The 22036-nt window shown below is 40.5% G+C and overlaps 2 protein-coding genes across 2 annotated transcripts in view; one reads left to right on the top strand and one right to left on the bottom strand.

Moving 5' to 3' along the window:
* The window catches only part of atp1b1a (ATPase Na+/K+ transporting subunit beta 1a), a 15809-nt gene extending 10177 nt beyond the window's left edge, over positions 1-5632 (top strand). The window contains exons 3-6 of the mRNA XM_086046415.1: positions 120-275; positions 1378-1562; positions 1745-1825; positions 3021-5632. Of these exons, the coding sequence (XP_085902541.1) occupies positions 120-275; positions 1378-1562; positions 1745-1825; positions 3021-3278 (680 nt within the window). The 3' untranslated portion in view covers positions 3279-5632. The remainder of the gene's footprint in view (positions 1-119; positions 276-1377; positions 1563-1744; positions 1826-3020) is intronic.
* nme7 (NME/NM23 family member 7) lies at positions 4732-22036 on the bottom strand. Its single transcript, XM_086046414.1, has 12 exons — positions 21738-22036; positions 20818-20925; positions 19371-19537; positions 18997-19107; positions 18414-18464; positions 17671-17866; positions 15309-15414; positions 12699-12763; positions 12021-12089; positions 11801-11902; positions 7287-7394; positions 4732-6310 (listed from the first exon to the last, which is right to left on the bottom strand). The coding sequence occupies exons 1-12, from the start codon at positions 21738-21740 to the stop codon at positions 6278-6280; spliced, it is 1119 nt and encodes a 372-aa protein (XP_085902540.1). The 5' UTR covers positions 21741-22036; the 3' UTR covers positions 4732-6277.

Below are 22036 nucleotides of genomic sequence, written 5' to 3'. Positions count from 1 at the left end.
TTAACATAGTCGTGTCATTTCACACTTGATGACTCTCCAGGGCACCAATTGTATACCAGCAATTAAAAAAGTAAATTTGCCATATGTCCACTTGAACGTTTGCCCCGCCTTTCTTGCAGGTTTGTCACACACACCACGCTCTGAAAAGTCCGAGATCTCATTCAACATGAGCGACCCGAAGTCGTACGAGAAGTACGTGGCAAGCATTAACAATTTCCTGGCGCTCTACGACGACGATCGCCAAACCGACCTGATGAAATACGAAGACTGCGGAGGCAAGTTTTTTAGCATCAACTCATGCAAAAGAAAAAAAAAAAAAAAAAAAAAAGGGATGGCCTCATCTCAGTACAGCAGTGAAGCACCAACATGTGATACAAACTCCTAATCACAACACAATCACCACCATCCCTCTTCCCAGTTAGATAAATAGAATATATTGTATAAAAAAGAAGAGTAATCGATGCCCACCCTACAAATGTTTGGAGCCGTGCGCCGAGTCAGCATCACTCGGGGTTCGTTTCATGGTTGCATTTGAAAATGAATGATTATTTTGACCTCAAAAGCCTTTTCCTAAGTCTTCTTTAGCATCAAGCAGTGTCTTTCAACAAAAAGGCTTGTTAGCTTTGCCTTTTTGTTAGTAGGCAATGGCCGATATCAAATTCTGATGGTTTGATCAACCCGAGCCAAAAAGTATTGCGATTTCACGGCAACGGTTTATTGACGTTACAGCTGTAAAAGGTTTCATCGTGAAATGTTGGGGGGGGGGGGGGGGCAAATAACCTTTCTCCATTGCGTGCAACCTATTTTACTTTTAAAGCAACATGTAGAATGTGTTACTTTAGTAAACAAATACAATGAAAACAAAATGTGTTACAAAAGATAAAGTACACATTTTTCTGAAAATGTGGAGCTTTGCGCTTCGTGAAGTCAGGTCAAAGCGGAAACGAGCTGAAGCTGGCCTTGCCGGTGAGCCACGTTATCGGCCGGGGGGGGGGGGCACGTCTACGGTATTTATTTCATTAGGTGGAGACACGCCAACTCTCGTAGCGGGCGACGCTACTTTGATGGGTGTGGCGCTCTCGTAAATGTCATATTGCATTGCAAGCGTTGCGTCCGCGTTTTGGACGTTCTTCCTCGACCAAACTGACGAATCTGAAAAATTCCTCAAAAAGCACTTTTTTTTTTTTTTTGTCAAGGGGAAAACTGCCTGCTTGCACCTACAACTGGAGAGGGAGGGGTCGTGTCACTTTGTCTTCATTAACGAAGAAAAACAAAAAAAAAATACAGCCGCTGATATAAAGTTGTCCGTATATATTACCATTGCGGTTACCGAATGGAGTGAAAGCGTTATCAATGTGTTGACCTGTCGCCGCGCAGATAATCCCCAGCCGTACCGCGACCGCGACACCATAGAGAACGACAAAGGGCAGCGCAAGGCCTGCAGATATAAGAGGTCCTGGTTGCAAGGCTGCTCGGGCAATAGCGACGCCACCTACGGCTTCCAGAAAGGATGGCCGTGCATCATCGTCAAACTGAACAGGATCGTCAATTTCAGGCCCAAGGTAGGTGAGGCGGGGTCACACGAAATGACCACCCGTGTAACGCGCACCTCGTCACAAAACGGCTGCTCGGGTGACCACCTCGCCACAGCCGGAATCAAAGATATGGGGCATATGTTCTCAAACCTTGGCCTTAGTTAGAATTATGTCTCCGTCAAATAAATGTCTCGTTTGTACGCTTCCAGGTTCCCACCGCAGATGCCGTGCCCGCGCCTTTTCAGGACCGATTACAGCCCAACTCCGTGCCCATTTTCTGTAAGAACAAGGTGAGTAACGTTTCCAGTGAACCCCAGGGGTTCCAGAGCCACCCATGATGAAAATCCACCAAACGGAAAAAAAAAATCCGTTTTTTCACATACTTAGAAATACTTAAAGTAGAAATACTTTTTTTCAAGAATATGTTCTATGCAAGCCCACTAGTTGAAACAGGGCATTCTGATGAATTGTTTGTGGAATAAGTGTTAATCCACTCGTTTTTAGCCATCTCTGGGGGCGGCCATTTTGTCTTCTGTCGACTGAAGATGACATCACGACTGCTCACAGTGACCAATCACGGCTCAGATTCAGAAAAAGAGGTCAGCTGTGATTGGTCGTTGTGGGCAGTCGTGATGTCATTTTCAGTCGACAGAAGACAAAATGGCCGCCCCCAGAGATGGCTAAAAACGAGTGCATTTTGCTGCTTAACTTATATTCCACAAACGCAAAATGAATCAGAATGCCGTGTTTCAACTAGTGGGCCTGCTGGGAACATATTCTTGAAAAAAATCTGTTTGGGTTGACTTCCGCTTTCAGTCCTTAATGTCTCAGTTAAATGGTATTACACAAACATTCAATGCAAGTTTGACCTAAATGATTGAAAATAAACCTTTCAAATTGGTTACATTGAAAAGAAACTTTTCAAATTGATTAAATGCAAATGTATCGTAGTTAAGTTACAGTAAACAAGACTCAAATGACTGCTAACAAATGTACTGCACTAAATGAAAAATAAGTTGAAGCCGCTGTAACATTATGCACGGTTGGAACATTTAATTCGGTGAGTCTTTGGCATACCGCAAGAGCGAGGACTCGTACCACACGAATTTAGAATCGCATTGTCTAAGAGTAAGAGTTTACTCCTCCCATGCGCTTTAAACATAGTAAAACACTTTTTCAAGTATTCCTTAGCGCCAGTTGAGAGACTATTGTTAAAAGATCACTTACGTCAAACGAAAGGAATACGCTGGCTCGCGCCGTTCTCCGAATGTGTTTGCCACTCCCAGTTAAAGTTTGCTGTAAACCTGACACATAAAACATGAAAATGAAACGCATATTCAAACTGAAAATGTCAACCAAAATCATATCAGTGAATCTAATGAACGTCTGCTTGGAGCTAACATAATGCAAAACGCAGTAAGTGGGCTCAAGGACTTTATAAAACCAGGACTTCAGAATCATGCCGCTCCCGTGTGTGTTTGTCAGCGTGACGAGGACGTGGACAAGATCGGTGAGATCAACTACTTCGGTTTCGACGGCACCTTCCCGCTGCAGTACTACCCGTACTACGGCCGGCTGCTGCACGCCAACTACCTTCAGCCCCTGGTGGCCATCCAGTTCACCAACGTGACACGGGGCCAGGAGGTGCGCATCGAGTGCAAGGTGTACGGCACCAACATCCAGTACAGCGACAAGGATCGCTATCAGGGACGATTCGATGTCAAGTTCACCATCAACTCGTGACCTCTACACGGTCGGTCGGTCAGTCGGCGCGCACTCATCACCCCGCCCCTTGGTTTTTTTTTTTGTTTTTTTTTGTTTTTTCTTTTGACAAGCAACTCTCCCAAAAAAACATGTAGAGCCAACTGAGATGATAAAAGTCAAATCAGGAAGAAAGAAAAAAAAAAAAAACACCACTATAGTAGTTTTTAAGCATTCACACTATACAGCAGCGGTTCTCAACTCGTGTTACCGACTTCAGAGTTTCCTCCAAATTTATCAAGCCAAGGCAAATATTGTTATCCTAAAAGTATGATGGCAAAAGTCATTTTTTTATGTTTTCAAAAACAAGAAAAGACGACAAATTGAAGACCAGTCCAGTTGCCTTGATTCGACTTTTGCGGTTTTACCACAAACTGGATGACTGAGCATCTACACAGATGTAAAATAATAACTTTTTTTTTTTAGTTAAGAATGACTTGGTCAATTATGCTATTAAGCTAACAATATTAAAAGTAAAAATAAAAAGTCTTGGCACACCACAAAACAAAAAAAAAGTCACAAAATGTTGGAAGAGCATGTTATTGTTCTGCCTGTCACTTTACATCACTGGTATAGATAGATGAACAAATATTATTTGTAGTAAATAAATCCTAATTTTTGGACCAATGATGTGAAATTGGATCATTTTCCACCGGGTGTGGGAATCACCGTCCGCGGACACAGGTGTCAAACTTCAGGCCTTGGGGCCAGATCTGGCCCGCCACATAATTTTATACACGTCAACTTCACATTTCTTGCTCGAATCCGTGCCAAAATTGCAAATTGTCCTCACGTTAAAGACGTTGAGATATTTCAAGTAGCGCTGCCACAAACGATTATTATGATAATCAGTTAATCTGTCAATCGATGAAACGGATCATAAAAATCTTGTTTTGATTTCCATTCCAAGATTCAAAAACCTGACATTATTTCAAAGATTCAGTCACTGGTTTGGTCTGTAACGTCCCCCCAAAAAATCACCCATCTAAATGTTTAATCAACTATCCAAATTAATTATAGATTAATTTGATAATCGATTAGTTGTTGATTCATCGATTAATCATTGCACCTCTCATTTCAAGCATTATTTTATTGCCAAACTCCTTTTTCAAAAGGAATTGAATAATTGATATTATTCTCTTTTACTCTTGATTTCAAAAACAAGTGATTCATCAATTTATTTTGTTTGTAATAAATTCAATAAGGCCATAATACATTTATATGGTTTCAGAGTTAGAACCCTCTTGAGGGCAACAAAATTTGAGTTTTTTTTTTTTTTTTTTTTACTTGAATATGAGACTGTTAACATTACAACTTTGTTCCAAAAATCTGGGCTTTTTTCTTGAAAATATGAGACTATCATAAAAATTAGGACCCTTTTTCCTCAAAACTGTGACTTTGTTCTCATAAAAATTTTACTTGGTTTTAAAAAAAAAAAAAAAAAAAAAAAAAAAATGTAAACGTTTAGTTTCTTAACCTACATTTGTTTTTAACCCGTGCTTGAAATGATTCTATAATCCTACACTGCCATATGTCGGTTACCGTCATAAAGTAAGGGCACGTCTTCGATTTTCCACTCCCTTTCCACCGCCAAACCCACTTTAAGGTGCTGCCCCACCAGTTGAGAATCACTGCTCTACAGGATCGTATTCCACTTGAAAAAAAAACAACAAAAAAAAGTGCGCGCTTCATTCCCACTCGGGCTTCTCTTGTGTCTGTCCAGGGTTTTAGGATGTGGCGTAGCAATAGCAAAGCAAATCAAATCATATTTATTCTGCTGTACATGATGATGAATTTTACTCCTCTTGGAGCCATAGAGACGCGTCCATACTGTCTATGAAAAAACAAAAAACAGAACCTGCAACTCCACTACTACTACTTACTACTACTGACGTGTTTGTGTCGTAAAATCTTGTCTCGTCCGCTTCTGTGTGCGTGTGCCTGCGCGCGTGTTTGTCTGTGTGTGTGTGCGACTAACTGAAATACTAGCGCGGTACTGGACACCATCGAGGAAGGATCCATTGTTTGTACGCTTATCATCCCACCCCCCTTCTGTCGTTTGTAGTTTTTTTTTTTTTTTTTTTTTTTTTTTTAGTAGTTCCTAGCAGAGTCCTATACTGTTGAATGTTTTAGCCATGTTCATGGTGGAAGAATTTTATATTTATGCAGTTGTACATTTTATTTTTCTCTCTCAGAAATGTCATGTTTTGAATCTGATACCAAAGTAGTCGCTGGTTGAAAACATTTAAAAAAACAAAAAACAAGTATTAATGCAGTATCCCGTTACATGTTGTCAAAAAAAAAGAAAGAAGAAAATAATCAAAACACTTTGTCAAGAGTCTTCTGGTCACTTTATTTAATCTGGCTGAAACAATAAACAACAACAACAAAAAAAGTCCTGTGCTGTTTGTCATTTTTTTCCCCCCATCAGCCGTCCAAGACCTTGTTTAAGTTGAATCTATCTTTGAGGGATTAGAATGAGTAGAATAATCAAGAGTATCAGATCATCCATTGGAAACATAGCAATTCCTCTGGTACAAAATTTTTATGGACTAAAATTCTCAAATCAACATCGGTACCATTGATACTTGATCTGAGCAGTAATGTTTCATCAAAGTTCCTGTCAAGTGAAAATAAATGTCTCCTGCATTTGGCATACCACAGAGAAGAGAGTGTGTAGTTAACAACCCGGCCAAATTTGAATACGTATCAAAATCAATCTATTTTCTTCGCTCTCAGTGTGCTGTGGATGTGTCTGATGAATGTGTGAAACCACGCCCGCTAAAAAAAAAAAAAAGGATTCTATTCACGCTGCATCTTTTTCAAAATTTGGCAGAATATAAAGGAGCTAATATCGGCCGATTAATCGGTTGGGTACTAGTAATGATACTAATCCAAACACTTGCCAGGGGTCTTCTGGTCACTATTTTAACTGTGTGGAAAAAAATAAAAGTCTTGATGTGTCGTGACTTTCTTTGTAGTCAGCCATCCAAGATCTTGAAGAAATATTGCACCTGTGGACCACAAAATGGCCGCACCGTCAGGTTCAAGTGGCAAATGGTTTAACAAGGAGGCATTATGTCTCCCCCCCCCCCCCGCCATCGCTCCACCCCTCCACCTCTAAACAAAAGCTTTTGTTTCAAATCCCGCCGTCATTCTTGTTCCCGTCATACTGTGAGAGATCTGAGGCGGGCGGGATCGGGGCCCACGTTGCGGTCATGAGACTTTCTGTGGGATGGGCTGGGGGGGTAACATAGTCCCTTTCAACACTGCCTGTAAAAGGCAGCATTTTTCCAAGTTGTCGTGTACAGATGGCACCAACAGGAATGGGGGATATGAAGCAGACATCTTTTCAAGTATCGTAATTTCTCTAGTATAACGAACACTCATATATTCCGCACCCACAAAATCAGCCTTCAAAAGCTGATTTTCCTTTGGACTCATTTATTAATTTTGCTTGTGCTCGTGTATTATACCATCTGTTTCCCAAATATATTCAGTTATATTTAAAAAATCTTAATCATTATCTCAAAAATTTGACTTTAATCTCAAAAGACTCAAAAATGTTAGCTTTGGTTCTTTATTTCTTTTCCCTGTCATATATAAATATTTTCACCGAAATTATTTGAGTTTTTGTCTGTAAAATATTGGCCTCTTTTCCGCTAAGGGTTTAATTTTGCTCAAATAGGATTTTTTAGCCCCTCAGATACACATTTTTTTTTTCCATTAGGCTTTTCTCATTACTTTTTAAATCAAATTTTTTTCATCAAAAAGATCTACTTTCTAAAAATGATGCCCCGACGATACCAATTTTTTGGGGGGGGGCTCCAAAATATTCGATTTCCGATCTCAAACATTTTGCCTTTATCACTGGACCTTCATTCTCAACTTCGTTGTCGAAAATGTTAAATTGGCATAGGCTCTCCCTTGTGTCTCGGTCGAGCTGCATCCATTTCGCACGGCTACTGAGCGCGGTGAGTTAACACCCACCTCCAGGATGGCGTCTTCGGGAAGGTCCGTGCAGTGGACGGCGTTTTTAACTTTGTCTGTGCCGTAAATGGCTCGCAGCGTGGACGGACGCAGGTGGCGAGCGGTGTCCTGTGGAAGGACCAAAAGTTGAACAAGGTTCACATCAGGAAGCAACTACGTAACATCCTGAAACTGAAATTTATGACCCTCACTGGACACTTGATTAGGGACACCTGAACAATTACACACACTACGAACCACAAGTCCCATACTAATCACATTGTCCGATGAATGGCTCCAAAAGTGAGTACTACGGTCCTCTTTGTGTTACACACAAAATGGCAGCGCACGCCGTATCCTGAGCGCCAGTGTCCTTCCTCGAAGGTCACCACCGCGCCTCGCCTCCAGGAAATGAGCACACACACGTGCAAAGACGAGTGTTAATTCTATGGAGAGTAAGCCGACAAAGAAAGCAGATCATGAGGAAAGTCGGTCCCAATTGTAAACGGCAGGAACTTGTCACAGGAACGCAATTCCCAAAGTCCTTCATTGTCCTCTAATATAAAGAGGCTCTTATCTGCCTTTGATGTGCATCATTTTCATGAATTATGAACGTAAAACAGTACATACGACCTGACGGGAAGGTTAAGTTATACACACGCCGTAATACGACGGGGGGAAACGCACCAAGTCAACAATAAGGATTGTTATTTACTGCGCACAAAAGACTTTTGGCAGGGGAAAGTTGCTATTTTCGTAGACCCTCCGTAAGTTTGAATGGGGTCACGGTGGCGCAAACTAGAGGTTGGAGGTTGGGGCAAAAAGAAAAAAATGGTGTTATTCACAGGATTGTACAGTATGTGTGCATTGGAAATGGGACAGTACCGAATGTATAGATGTATAATAATAACAAATGTAGAACAGGAAATGGACGTTATTGAGCCACACGAGCACAACAGGAGATGAATACCGAACGGACCGACGGTCGCAATATACGCAGGGACAGAGCTCGTGGCGAAGCGGCCTTGGGGGCGGTAACGGCGTTAGTTTTTCATGCGAGAGATGTTTGCGTAACTGCGTCGGTTCCTGGTGATCGACCTTCCTCCTCAACTGTAATTGGATTGTGTTGACAGAGAGGGAGCGCGGACCCCTCGCCGGCGTCACGGCTTGCCGCGTCCGTCGATCCGCGCACGTACGCAGTATGCATCGGGGAAATTGAAGATGCCGTTTAAAAGGCAATTATTCGGAGGTCTAACATTAGCATGAAATTGGCAAAAGGAGTCTCATAATCGGAAATTACATTCATACATTTGTATTTTTTTTTTTTTTTAAATATCACTGATGTGACAACAAAAACATAATATGACTCAAATCTGAGAAACTGACCATTTTGTATTGTCTCCATTTTATTTTTTGCTGTATAAATACACTACCGCATAGTACCCAATGTTATATAATACTATAACCTTGCATTTACACATACAAAAGGCCTCTCTGTGTTACAGCACAGCAGTGACATGAAGTTAGAGGTCGGGCCAAACTCTTCTCACGATCACATTAGCGCATCGACAAGGTGGAGGACTGACAGCCGTCATCGCTCACATTCGGAAGGACAAAAAAAAAAAAAAAAGAAAAAAAAAAAGGCATTAGGAACCCCACCTTGCTCAGTTACTTGCAGAGGCTTCACTCAACCATACAATCGCATTTACCATTATAGGCTGACTAGTTTGACTTTACCTTCATTTAAGAAGAAGCACTTTTACTTTATTGTTCTGCTACACACCACTACACAGTGTTGCGCTGGCCATTTGCACAAACTCCTTTGCCATGTGGTTTTTATTTTTTTTAAATATATATATATATATATATATCAATAAGATTGGAATGTCCGAATTCTTAAAGGACGTAAAAGGACTCAAATCCAGTTGAGGAAAAAGGAGCATTTTCCCCAAATTCACAACCTCAGTTGACGATAAACATTCACATTCAAAATCTTTGCAGTCCACCAAATGAGTCAACATGTCACCGTCCTTGCTCCAAGATAACATTTCCCCTTTTCTCCCGAGGGAGACAAGTGAAGAGAAACCTTGCACCTTGAGACAGATGTTTGTTCTTGCTATGAATCAAACTTACAACCTTACCGTGTGTGTGACAGAGAGCGTGTGCGTGTGTTAGTTAAGGGGTTGCAGGTGCGTGACGTGAAAGCTAATGGATGCAACGCCGGGCCCTGTTGCTGTGGCGACGAGCTTGTCAGCAGGAATGTGACTCAGCACAGTTTTTTTTATTAATTTAAAAAAAAAAAATAATAAGCAGGTTTATTACACCTTCTTCTTTACGTGTTGGTATTCTGATAAGATTAAATTCAGAAATAAATTCTAAATAAAAAGGATTCATAATAATTTGGGGGAGTTTCTTTATTTTATTTATTATGACGGCTTTTTCCCTGCACACGAAAGGTATGTTATGCATGATGAATGAATGAAAAATAATAATACATATTTATCGAATTAAATTGCATATTAATAATTACAATATTAATATTAAATGTTTTCCAAATAATAATAATAAAAATATTTTAAATGGAAAATAACGTGTAATTCAATCTGAATTAAATACATTAAAAAAGAAAAATATGATTCAATAATGAATAAATACAATAATACAAATAATAAATTATTTTTCATTCTTAATTAATAATACAAATAATGTTAAAAAAATGTTACTAATTAAATAAAATGGAAATAAAACAAGTGTTTATAATTTGAATAAAAAAGTGAAAGAATCATATTTAATTCATTAGAATAATACAAATTGTAACTACATACAGTAGAACAAATATAAAAGCTTTTTTGTGATTAAATGGCTCATTCTTCTTATTTATTTTTTGACATTTTCCTCGCCTTGTCATTAAACATGCAGGGAAGTGCGCGGCAAAATAAGGTTAATTAATCGGCTAATGATTTCCAGGCCGGTCACAAGAGCGCACATCCTGCCGGGCTCCGGTTGCCGAAATAATGAGGCTGGCTCGATACCGGCCCGCATCCATGTGTTGTGTTGTGAAATGAGCTGGACGCGGGACGCGGTTTTGGGGGGGAGAGCTACCACCACTCCAACCAATTGGAGCGAGCCCCCGACTGCGGTGCGAAGGTCACCGTGCCCGTTTGTATTGTGGCTGATGGTCACAATGGACTATTGACTAATAGATCCACAACACATGACTGCACAACTGTCGGTGCTAATAATAAGACACCCCTCCTCTTCATTGATCAGACGCTACACTCATTGATGACGTATTTGGCGGGGGTGGGGCTGCATGTGTCTCATCAGGTGGCTGGAAGTTACGCAACAGCATGCAAAGATGCACGACAACAGCTCTTCTATTTCAGACAAAGGCAGAGCGTCATTTCCGAAATATGCTGCTGATATATCCACAAAGCAAAACCACGTGCTGCTGCGGCGGGAACGCGCTCAGCAGATGCGCAGACTCCATCGCTACATGTTGAACTAGAATGATGATTAACTGATAATCGATTACAGAAACAATAATAATCAAAGGGGTACTTATAAAATAAAAATAAGTATAAAAATGAAATGAAAATACACAATTGACATATATATATATATATATATATATATATATACATATGTATATACGTATACATACATATATATATATATGTATATATATGTGTATATATATATATATATATATATATATATATATATATATATATATATATACATATATATGATATAGGACATATAAATATGTATCACATGTATATATATATATATACATATATATGATATAGGACATATAAATACGTATCACATATATGTATATATATATATATGTATGTATATACATATATATGTAAATATATATGTATATATACGTATATATATATATAGATGTATATATATACGTATATACATACATATATATGTTATTATATATACATACATATATATATATATAATTCAAATATAAATCAAACAAGACATAAATAAAATAAAACAAAAATAATAGTAAATAAATACATAAGTTAAAAAATAACCAAACCAATTTAGAAATAAAATTATGTGAAAATAAAATGAAAAATAAGCAATTGACACACAGATGAAATACGAAATAAATAGATATGTACAACAGAAAGGGTGCAATAATAAATGAATACAAAATAAATAAGAAAATATATCCTATAATGAATAATGTAAAAATTTGAAAATAATTCACGTTAATAAATTACACTATTAAAAAAATGACTAAACAAAAACTGATAAATCTAATCTCGATGTCAAAACGCACATGATCTAATATGAAGGTGACAGTCATGTGATCACACGCTCACTTAGTCACATCATCGTAGGAATGTGTCACCGACACGCATTAGGGAGGTAACGGCAACTTAGCCATTTGAAATAGTGCGTTTCCTCTTTTTACTCCGCCGCAGATGGTTAGCTCAATAACATACGGGACAAGAGAGTTTGTGGTAAAATGTTGGTAGGTGTTGCCGTTTTGGTGAGCAACTCACCGGATCGGCGGGTCCACAGAAGTCACGGAAGGTCTTGGCAACGTCGGCGCCATGCAGCTCCAGGGCCACGCAGCTTCCCAAAGACAGCTCGCTCACCATATCCTGCGTGGGGACACGATAACTAATGTTGCTAATCGTGGTCACAACGCGCGCTCGGATGTCAACATTTACTCTGAAATGTTTTCCCACTCAGCCGATGACGCGCCGATGTTGTACTTACCAAGTATTCCGTCACGACGCCTTTGTAAACTTCGTAGAACTCCTCTGCATTGGCCCGGTCCACGTTGAACTGTGTTGGGCGGGGGGGTCACACATAAAAGAAAAAAAAAAACATTTGCTTACATCACCATTGTGTATGTGTGCGGAACTCGGCACCAACACATTATTCATCCATTATCGATAGCGCTTCTCCTCACAAGGGTCGCGGGGCGTGCTGGAGCCTATCCCAGCTGTCTTCGGGACACCCTGAATTGGTTGCCAGCCAATCGCAGGGCACACAGAGACAAACATCCGCACTCACAATCACACCTAGGGGCAATTTAGACAGTCCAGTCAACTTACCATGCATGTTTTTGGAATATGCGAGGAAACCGGAGTACCCGGAGAAAACCCACGCAGGCGCGGGGAGAACATGCAAACTCCACACAGGGAGGCCGGAGCCGGGATCGAACCCACGACCTCTGAACTGTGAGGCGGACGTGCTAACCAGTCGACCACCGTGCCGCCCACCAACACATTATAATAGATCCAAATAAAACATTTGACAGGTGCTTGTTTGACTTGAGTGACTCCGACTGAAGGGAAAGGAATGATCCATGTTGTTTTCGGGTTGCATCCCAATACTTTTACCTGTAGCGTGACAGGACAACAGCGTGTGTGTGTGTGTGTGAGTGTTTACCATTTGCAGAGCTGAGATGTGAAAGCCGGCCGCGGCAATGGAGTTGATGATCTTGCCGGCCAGCCCTGCCGAAAGAACAAATAAACAGACAAATAAAAAATAAAAAAACGTCAGCTCTTTGAAAATGTATTCTTATCAGATGAGATGACCCTAAACGCAGCAGCATTCTTCTTTACAGGTTATTCCAGGCTGTCTCTTTAGCTACTCAGATGCTCTCATGGGAGTCAGGTGGAGGCAGATTGAAAAACGGGATGGATAACGACAAAAAGACAGCGAAGGTCACATGGGATGATGATAAGACGTTTGCCAATCTGGCTCAGTCTGTTTGGCTCATGTGTCGCCCTCCCTCTTAAAAAAAACTAAACAAACCCCCCCCCCCCCAAAAAAAAAAAAAAAAAAAAAAAGAAACAACTGCTCCTGTTGCTAGGCGACCCGCTACTACTTGTGGGTGCCTGGCAACAGAAGCTTCTTCTATTCCAATCATGTCTGCACGGCGCGTTTCCTAGAGCGTGACCGCCATCGGGGGTGGTGGTGGTGGCGGGGGGGGCGGGGCGGGGCTGGGTGGGGGGCGCTCGGCCGCCATGACGCTGCGGACTCGTCTGGAATGAGACTGTGCGGCTGGAATAGCGATTTTGACAAGACGGGTGCCAGGCGTGCCGATTCAAAGCGGACCATTTGTGCAAAACGGCTTTACTTTAGCCATTTCTGTGTTTGTCTTACTCTATGAACCACTGGAGACCTCAAAAGGCACACTTGCACATTCTAATCAGATCCAATACAAGAGCTGCCGATCGCAAACGTGAGTTCACTCAGCGAACCAGTAAAACCGAATCATCTGCAGTGTTTTGCGCAAGTCGAATAAATCGACTCGATAAACGGATGCGACTCCATATAAGGCCGCAAACCAAAATCTGAGAGCCGATACAACTGAATCATCAGAGTCGACAGTGATTCTGGCGAATCTGCCAACTCGAGTCAGAACCATACAGCCAAGTCATCAATCTGCTAACTGGAGTCACTGAACCAATAACGTCGTCCGAGTTCAGCGTGTTACTGGTGAGTCCGTTAACTCGAGTCAGTGAACGGGGACAACGGTTATAACCCGAGTCCACGAGTCAGTGAACTAATACAGATGAATATTCTGAGTCTGTCGTGTTTGCAGACTTGAGTCAGTGATCTGATGCAACCATATTATCCTTGTCCGCAGTGTTCCCGGTCAGTCTGCTAACTCAAGTCGATGTACGGAACCAAATAATCCGAATCAGTGGTATTTTCGACGAGCCCGTTAACTGGAGCCAGTGAACCGATACAACCAAATTATCAGAGGCAATGAAGGCAATAAACAGGCACAGCTGAATTCTCCACCTCTGCAGTGTTTCCGGTTTGTATATCCACAGTGTTTTTGAATACTGTTATGAAAACGCGTTCCAATTAAAACCGCAACAAATGACTATTCTATGCAATTTACGTGGCTGGGATACGGTTAAAAGTGTGATCCAAACGGACCACGATCATCTCTGTAGGAGGAACAATTTGAGATAGAGCTCGTATATGTGATCTCGTTAGATTAACATTAACAAACTATTTGGGTGATTTTGGGGAGATGAACTTAGGTGAATTTGAAAGTAACATGCACGGCTTTCTCCTCTGCCCAACACTGACGCCAGTTGAGCATTCACCGCCGGTTGCTCAATCGTCCCCGGCAGCCAAACAAACATCACGGTCCGAGGCTTACCTTATATAAACCAAAAATTGACGTGTCTCGACAGGAGAAGCAAACTCCTTCAACAAACTTCACCCTGGCGTGGCTCCAGGAAGGTGTGGCGGGAGGAACGTGCATGCCATCGTGATCCCGACGTGTCTTAATAAGTACGGCTAGTTTTATTACCAGGGGAGTGAATGGAAGCAGTCATTTACGTTGTCACTCGGGATTGCAAGGTATTAAAAATCCTAAATCTAAAACATTTTATAAGTCCCTGGTCCGCGTCCAAGGATTTAGGAGTGCTCTGCGGGTCACAACAGTAAAACCCAACGATCAACAGTAATCCCACGCAAATAGGATTGTAAATAATTTATGACTTGAATGTCTTCTCAATCAAACACATAACCGATATGAAGCTTAGTTAGCGTATGACCAGCTATCGGTTAGCTAAACTGCAACGTTAACACAGCTAACCTCTCTTTGTGGCTTCTACAGTGACAGATGTGCGATGCCGTAGTTGTCTTTTCTCCGATCGTTCATTTGCAAACCTTGCATGTTGGCATGCTCTCATTCAAAAACATAATCTTGGGAATCAAATGATTATAAATACTAAAATCGGGAGCTTCGATCTCACGAGACTCGCCTCTGCCACTTACAACCCAGGCATAACCTACCCCCTGCCGACGCCGCAAAACTCAACTCCCAGTCGAGAATTGAGATCACTTCAACAAACCTCTTGACACCAATTAGTGTACAACCATTCCAATATAGACTTTAGTCTTTGGCGACATATGGCATTTTTGGGCGTTTCAGAATGAGCATAAAAAAAAACCAAAAACGCGAATACCAGAGTTTCTCAGCGAATAACTGGGAAAAGATTCCGCAGGAAGGTGCACGCTCGCTCTTACCCTCGGAGACGGCATGCGGCTTGATGATGCAACACGTGCACTGGGAATAGAGGGCCGTGTTGACGGGGCCGTGGCAGATTGTGGTCGGGAAGAAGAACTCCAGCTCCTGTGCGGCGAGAACACAACGCTGCATTAGAACATGGCGCCTACTTGCCAGGTGCCAAGACTAATGAAGACAGACTAGAGGGGACATAAAGACTAGTGGGAACATTAAGATTGATGAGGGATGACAGAGACTTCAGAGAATGTGAGGCGTACAGAGGGCATTGCGGTTTGGGAGGGCATAAGGACTATGGAGGACATTGCACCTCATCAAGACATAAAAACTTGAGAAGCCATCGAGACGTAGGCAATTAAAACTAGAGTGTGCATAAAGATGAGTGAGGACATTCAGACCGGATTCGACCAGCATTGGTGGCACGATTACGATTTTTTTTGCCTCCGTAGAAGTAATCAAAAAAGGACTACCGTATTTTCCGGACTATAAGTCGCAATTTATTTCCTAGATTTTGAGCCGTGCGGCTTATAGTCCGGTGCGGCTATTCTGTGGATTTTTCTTCCACCGCTCGGGGCGCTCTAACCGGAATGACAGTACAATTCAATACAATACATTTGCCATTGACTGGATGTGACTGCAGGTGGAGGAGTTCAACAGGAGAGGGCGCCATGCACTAGGTTATTGCATTAGGTGCTGTAATGCTTTGATTTGATGTTTTCCTAGAGGTTCCTGAAGTGCACATGAATGCGATTGGCCGATGTTACGTCTGTTCTGTTGTTTCGATGTGAAATGCTATTGTTGATTTAGCACGTCGTGTGTTAGATTGGCTGACTTTATTCACATAAAACAAGACAGGTGCAAATGTAGAATGTAGTAGAACAATAGATGGTGGAGTCTGGTGGACATTAGCTGACAAGTGAATGAAGATAAGTACTGTTTATTTTCTCTTTCTTCTCTTCCGTTTTAATCAGCAACGTTGCTGCAGTGTTAAAAGGCACTGTTAGGAAAGAATCTGCTCAGGTACACACATGTACATTTACAGTTCATAATCGTTCTGTAAATGCAGTAAATATAAAAGTGTTCAACATAGATTGGTGCGGTTTATATAAAGGTGCGGCTTATTTAAGGTTTTTTCGAAATGTCCTGAAAAATGGAGTGGTTGCGGCTTATATGACAGTGTGGCTTATAGTCCGGAAAATACAGTACTCGTAGTAGAGGAAGACAAAGTCGTAGTAGTAATAGTCCTCAATTCTGTACACGCAACTTTATTTATAGAGCATGAAAGAAGTGGTAGCATCATAAGCCCATATCTCACTGAGCGGCAGAGGCTTGCGAGTGTGAGCGAACGCAGCAAAAGCTGATTTTTTTCATCAGGGTTCGTTAAAGATTGCAAACAACATTTTGAACATGTTCAAAATTTCGTTGCGACAAGAAAAACTATTTGCGACCATTAAAACTGTTTGCAGACGTCTGGTGAACGTCTTTGCAACTTTAAACAGACCCTGACGAAAAATCCACATTTGGGCTGTGTGCAAACACTCGCCGCTCAGTGAGATACTGACTTATTCATAGTACCAGATGAAGGAATGAGTAGTATTAGTATTAGCGGCGGAAGTAGTAAGGCTAGTGAAGCTTTTTTTTTTTTAATTAAAAAAAAAAGAAAGAATGAATAGCAGATGAAGTAGTTTAACAAACTGCTAGATAGTAGTAGACGAAATAGAAGTAGTACTAGTAGTAGTAGGAGAAACAGCAGCAGTTATAGCAGTAGTAAAAGAAGAATGGCAGTAGTACTGGTAGTAAAAGAAGAAATAGCAATACTACTAGCAGCAAAAGAAGAATAGGAGTCGTAGTAGTAGCAACAGTTGGAGGAGTAGAAATAGTAGTAGCAGCAGTATCAAAAGAAAGAGAAGTAGTAGCAGTGCTAAATTAATGAGAAGTAGTTTTGAGGGGTATGAGGGGTAGTAGTAGTAGTAGTAGTAGTAGCAGTAGTAGTAGTTGTAGTAGTAGCAGTAGTAGTAGTTGTAGTATCAGCAGCAGAAGTGTAAGAATAGCACTACACTTATTAGTATTAGTGGGAGTAGTGGGAAAAAGTAGAAGTAGTCTGTGACTACATGTGATCAGTTTGTTTTGATTTGGTATGACTTCAACAAGCTAAAAGAGGACATTATGACTTGTTTGTACATTGGGAGAACAAAGGGTACAGTCAAGAGAGGACGGCACATTTATACTAAAAGGGATGTAAATAGCAGAGAGGCCATTAGGACTACAGAAGACACAAAACATGTTAGTTATGAGATTAGTGTTGACTTTATCTTATTGCATGAAGACCGGAAAGGACATGAAGAAGGACCTGAAGTTGCTTACTCTGGCTGCGGCGGAAAGCGAGTCCGAGCCGTGCGCCACATCGCTGCCAAACTGCCCTCGGGCGCTCTGTGGCGTCTCATTGTGTGCCACCGCTGCATCCGAGTGTCCCAGGAGGTTCTTCCAGACGGACACGGCCTCATCGCCTACCAACTCCAACGCTACCGCGGGACCAGAGGACAGATGCTGCACCAAGGAACTGCCAAAAGGAGCCATGTTTAATAACATGCATACACTGTATGGAAATGTATCCTCTTTCCAATGTGTATTTTGTATTCAATACAGAGCAGTGACTTCAATTGCAATACAAAGTAGATTTGTACAACATGCACTTTGGAGTGGCTTCCTGTTCATCTCTACTCTATTTTCATTGGCCTATTGGGCAGTTGCAAAAGAGCCCAATTTGATCTGCCCACTATGTTTTCATTGACCTATTGTGAAGTTGTGAGCTCTATTTACTCTCCCTAGTAACAACTAGTTGATCTGCTTTCACTGGCCAATTGTGATTCAGACATATTTTAATCTGCCTAGCAACAGCGGCCTTCACTTGTTTCATTGGCCTATTGTAATTCAGATTTATTTTAGTCTGCCCAGCAACAACAGTTTGCTCATTTTTATTGGCCTTGAAAGCATCTGAGCAATTCTATTGATCTATGTTGTCGTTTCATTCTAGCTGTTTAACATTTTATGTCCGTGGTGAATAGTTATCATGAATCACATCACCTGCTGTCAACATTTACACTCACTTGAAGAAGGGCTTTGACTGATGCTCCACATAAAAGTCTGCAGCTTGGCTCCTGTAATGAAAACATATTGTAAATGGTGTATAAAATGAATAAAATACATGTGTTGCCACGCTAGCACTCTACTCTTACGTTTATTGTTTATGAAGGGAAACGAATGAGGGGCGCTGAACAAATAAAAAAAATAAAACGTAGTGGGCCTCGAGGGGAACGTGAAATACATCTGTACATGCTGCTGTAAATGTGTGTTAATGGATAATTAACTGGCAACTCATTCGAATCATACAGTATGTTCCAGTCCATATGTGCATAGATGGTCACTAGCATCAAACAAGGCTGAAACATTAGTCTCTAAGGATTCACACCACGCTCATGTTAAAAACATTAAATGAAACTAAAATAAGGTAAAACTGTTCACACGTCAAAAATGCCTGCCAGGCACGTGAAGACGAGGGAACATTAATTCCCTGCTCATATCCAAGACAGAAACGGATTCATGGCATTTCAATTCCTTTCAATGGGGAGAATTGTATTTATCGGAGCAAGGTATTACCGTACTGCATAAATGCTTTAAGGAATGAATTACCATGTCAAGTGCGTCATCTTGGCGTTGGTGACCAGCAGGTTGGCCTGGGTGACCATTTCCAGGACGTCTCCAACCTTGCTGACGCCGGCCGGCTTGAGCAGCGCGAGGGTCCTGTACGACATCAAGTCAATTTATTGCATTTATTATGCGTATTAAATGCTCTCGTGACTTTTAAGATGAACAAATGTGCAGTAAATGTGAAAGTGGATGAGATTTTCTTCCAAAATAGCTCTCGAAAAATGATACAAGTCATCGTTTGACCTCGTCGAGCATGATTATTCTGATCTGACGTGGCGCTCACGTCTGGCCTTCTGCTTAAGAAGCTTCTAAAAATAATCTCCAGGCAGCTTTTGTTGACGAGGTGAGGCCGTTACCGTTCTTTCTTGCTGCCCAGCTTGCTGGCCGTGTATTGGTCGCCGTAGTCGACGATGTTGAGCTGCCTCGAGAAGACGTTGACCCGGTTGCCCACAAACAGATCCCTCTGGTGCAGGTCGCCGTATTTGGTGCGTCGCAGGAAGATGCGCTGGTTCTTCACGTCAAACTGTCATGAAAACACCGAAAGTTGGGCTCCGTCATTTGTGTTGCTAATGAGGCATGAAAAGGCCTGTCTTAAAAATAACACATAAAAATAACACTAAAAGCCATCACCACAGCAATAAATAAGATTAAATTTCCGCATATTCAAGTAATGGCCAGTGTTGTTTATTCATTCAACTGCAAGAGTGTTGATGGATTAGTTTCATCAAAGTTTAAAATGCTTTACCAATACAGTATGTTTTTTGGGACCAAATAAAAAGTATAAAGTGATGAAATTTAAATGAAAAGCTAAAAATCGCTGTTAATGAATAGCAATGTTGATTTTAACGCGAAATAATTGACTAGAACCTAAAGTATGTATTGGTCTATTCATTTCATGACCAATTTGTCATAACCAAATAATAAATTTAGTTATGTATGTTTTCATGGCTTTTGATTAATTCTATTATGTTTTAATTTTATGATGAATTATTTACATATTTAATTTTTCAATCACCTTGTATTCAATGCAATGACAATATATGTTTCAGGACCGTTTAATTTTGTTATTATCATTACAAATGTATTTATTTTATTTATTTATTCTCTGTATTTGTTTGATATTTTTACTCATTTCATTCTGCATTTAATAAATGACTCATGTATTTCAAGGCGATTTTTTGTTTATTTAATAATGGCATGTCTTTTTCTTTTTTCTAATGGTTTATTTGTTTTATGACTGATTTATTTATTTCTGATAAAAATGTTAACCACCTGAGCCTTCATTCGAGTATGCATTTCTTATTTTTTCATGTCCAATTTATTTTAAAAATGTCTTTACTTTTTTTGAGATATTTTAATTGTTAAAAAGTTTGAATGATGAAAGCTTGCACAATACGGATTTAACCATTGCTTGTATTTTTTATAGCGGTTTCAGAAAAAAAATCCAACTGTTGCTGAACCTAAGCCTTAATTCTTAAATATTAATAATTATATTGTATTGTATTGTTAATACCTGATGTTCTAGAGAAAAAAACATCTAGAAATGTTTACTTGCGCCACTGATAAAAAAGGAAAACATTTGTTGACCACTTTTCTGTTATTTATACATTTTATAACCAGTTTATTATTTGATGATTGATTTATTTACCTAATGGCAGATTTATTTATGTTTTCATTTACTGAAAAACAATATCAACACATCACTGCTGAAGTGATCGCACATAGACGATCAAGGCTAGGGGGGGCGAATAAAGTATTAAACAAAGTAAAACAAAACAACACAAAACACACACGGCTCCGTACCATCTCCACGGATTGGTCATGGGGGTAGTAAAAAAGCTGGTAGCGCCGCAGGAGAGATGCCGTCGAGTCATACCAATCGGCCAGGAAGGCGAAGCGCTCCTTCTCCTCCTGGACAACAAGAGACAAAAACATTAAACTCAATCAATGCCATGGACGTGTTTTCATGTTTCCAAATACGTCTGTTTGTTTTAATCATTTGCTAGCTTGTGCATTATCTTTACGCGACGGGGACAACTTGCGTTGAAAAGAGTCAGTCATAGATGGATGTAACGGAGAGAATCCAGTCACTTTTCAAAATAAAATATTTTTCAGCCTCAGATAATAAATAAACCAGACGTACTTTATATATATTTTTTTTCCTTTCATCTGTGCAGCCCGCCGCGCCCCGGTCCAAAGTGGCCTACGGCCCGGTAACGGTCCGCGGCCCGATGGTTGGGGATCGATGCCCTTAAAGCACAAATATGGAGTAGTCGCGCTCCCTACTGGCAAAAACTACATATTAATGATTTTTTTTTTTTCTGTACACAAATAAGTCATGATTTCATGAAATTGTCGATCGTTTATGCAAGTGTAGCTTGTGTTGCTGCGGTCTTGTTGTACCAACAATCCCCATAGCAACAGAAAATTGACACAAACTCGCACAATAGCGGCTCAAAAGTCAATTAACTCGATCGACCGACACCAAATGAACATTTATTAAAAACGCATTTATTCACCACAATTGGTTATAATGTGTGGAAAAACTACGACAAATCGTTAATTCTCGTTAAGTGCAGTACTAGCGTCCGTGAATACTAACTAGCGGGGAGCACAAATGACAGCTTTCGACGACTTTTTTGTACCGGAGGCAAATATAAAGATATTAAAGAGTGTGTTTGCCTTGTCTGTTGTATATAAACGATTAGTTTTACTCAACTTACCATTATTTAGCCGTTCACGAAGTCCTCATTTCACAAATGTTTAGCTCGGCAAGCGTTAGCTAGGTAGCCCTGGCTGTGCTCGTGGTGCGTTGCCGTTCTAGTGTAAAGTCGGATGTGTAATGAATTCCTTGATATTTAATGGAACGTCACAAAGTTCCTAAATATATTTAATGCCCAACCTTTCGTTTTTAACAATACTTTGCAATTTTTAAAATAGAATTATTGTTTACAATCTCTTAAGACGTCTATGTCCTTTTAGTCGTGGGCTGAGACTTAGAGATGAACTATGAAATTAACAT

Source organism: Filicampus tigris, chromosome 12 (assembly GCF_054856515.1).
Source record: "Filicampus tigris isolate MCC_2025a chromosome 12, RoL_Ftig_1.0, whole genome shotgun sequence".
NCBI lineage: Eukaryota > Metazoa > Chordata > Actinopteri > Syngnathiformes > Syngnathidae > Filicampus > Filicampus tigris.
The sequence above is the reverse complement of the archived record's forward strand: the minus strand, read 5'-3'. Positions and strand labels throughout refer to the sequence as shown.

Bases quoted from the DNA above. Each gene is read 5' to 3' on its own strand.
- nme7 (XM_086046414.1), bottom strand. The intron at 18,465-18,996 runs GTAATTCATTCC...TTTTCATTACAG, and splicing joins AAGATGACGCACTTGACATG to GAGCCAAGCTGCAGACTTTT. The intron at 12,090-12,698 runs GTAAACACTCAC...CGCCCAACACAG, and splicing joins ACATCTCAGCTCTGCAAATG to TTCAACGTGGACCGGGCCAA.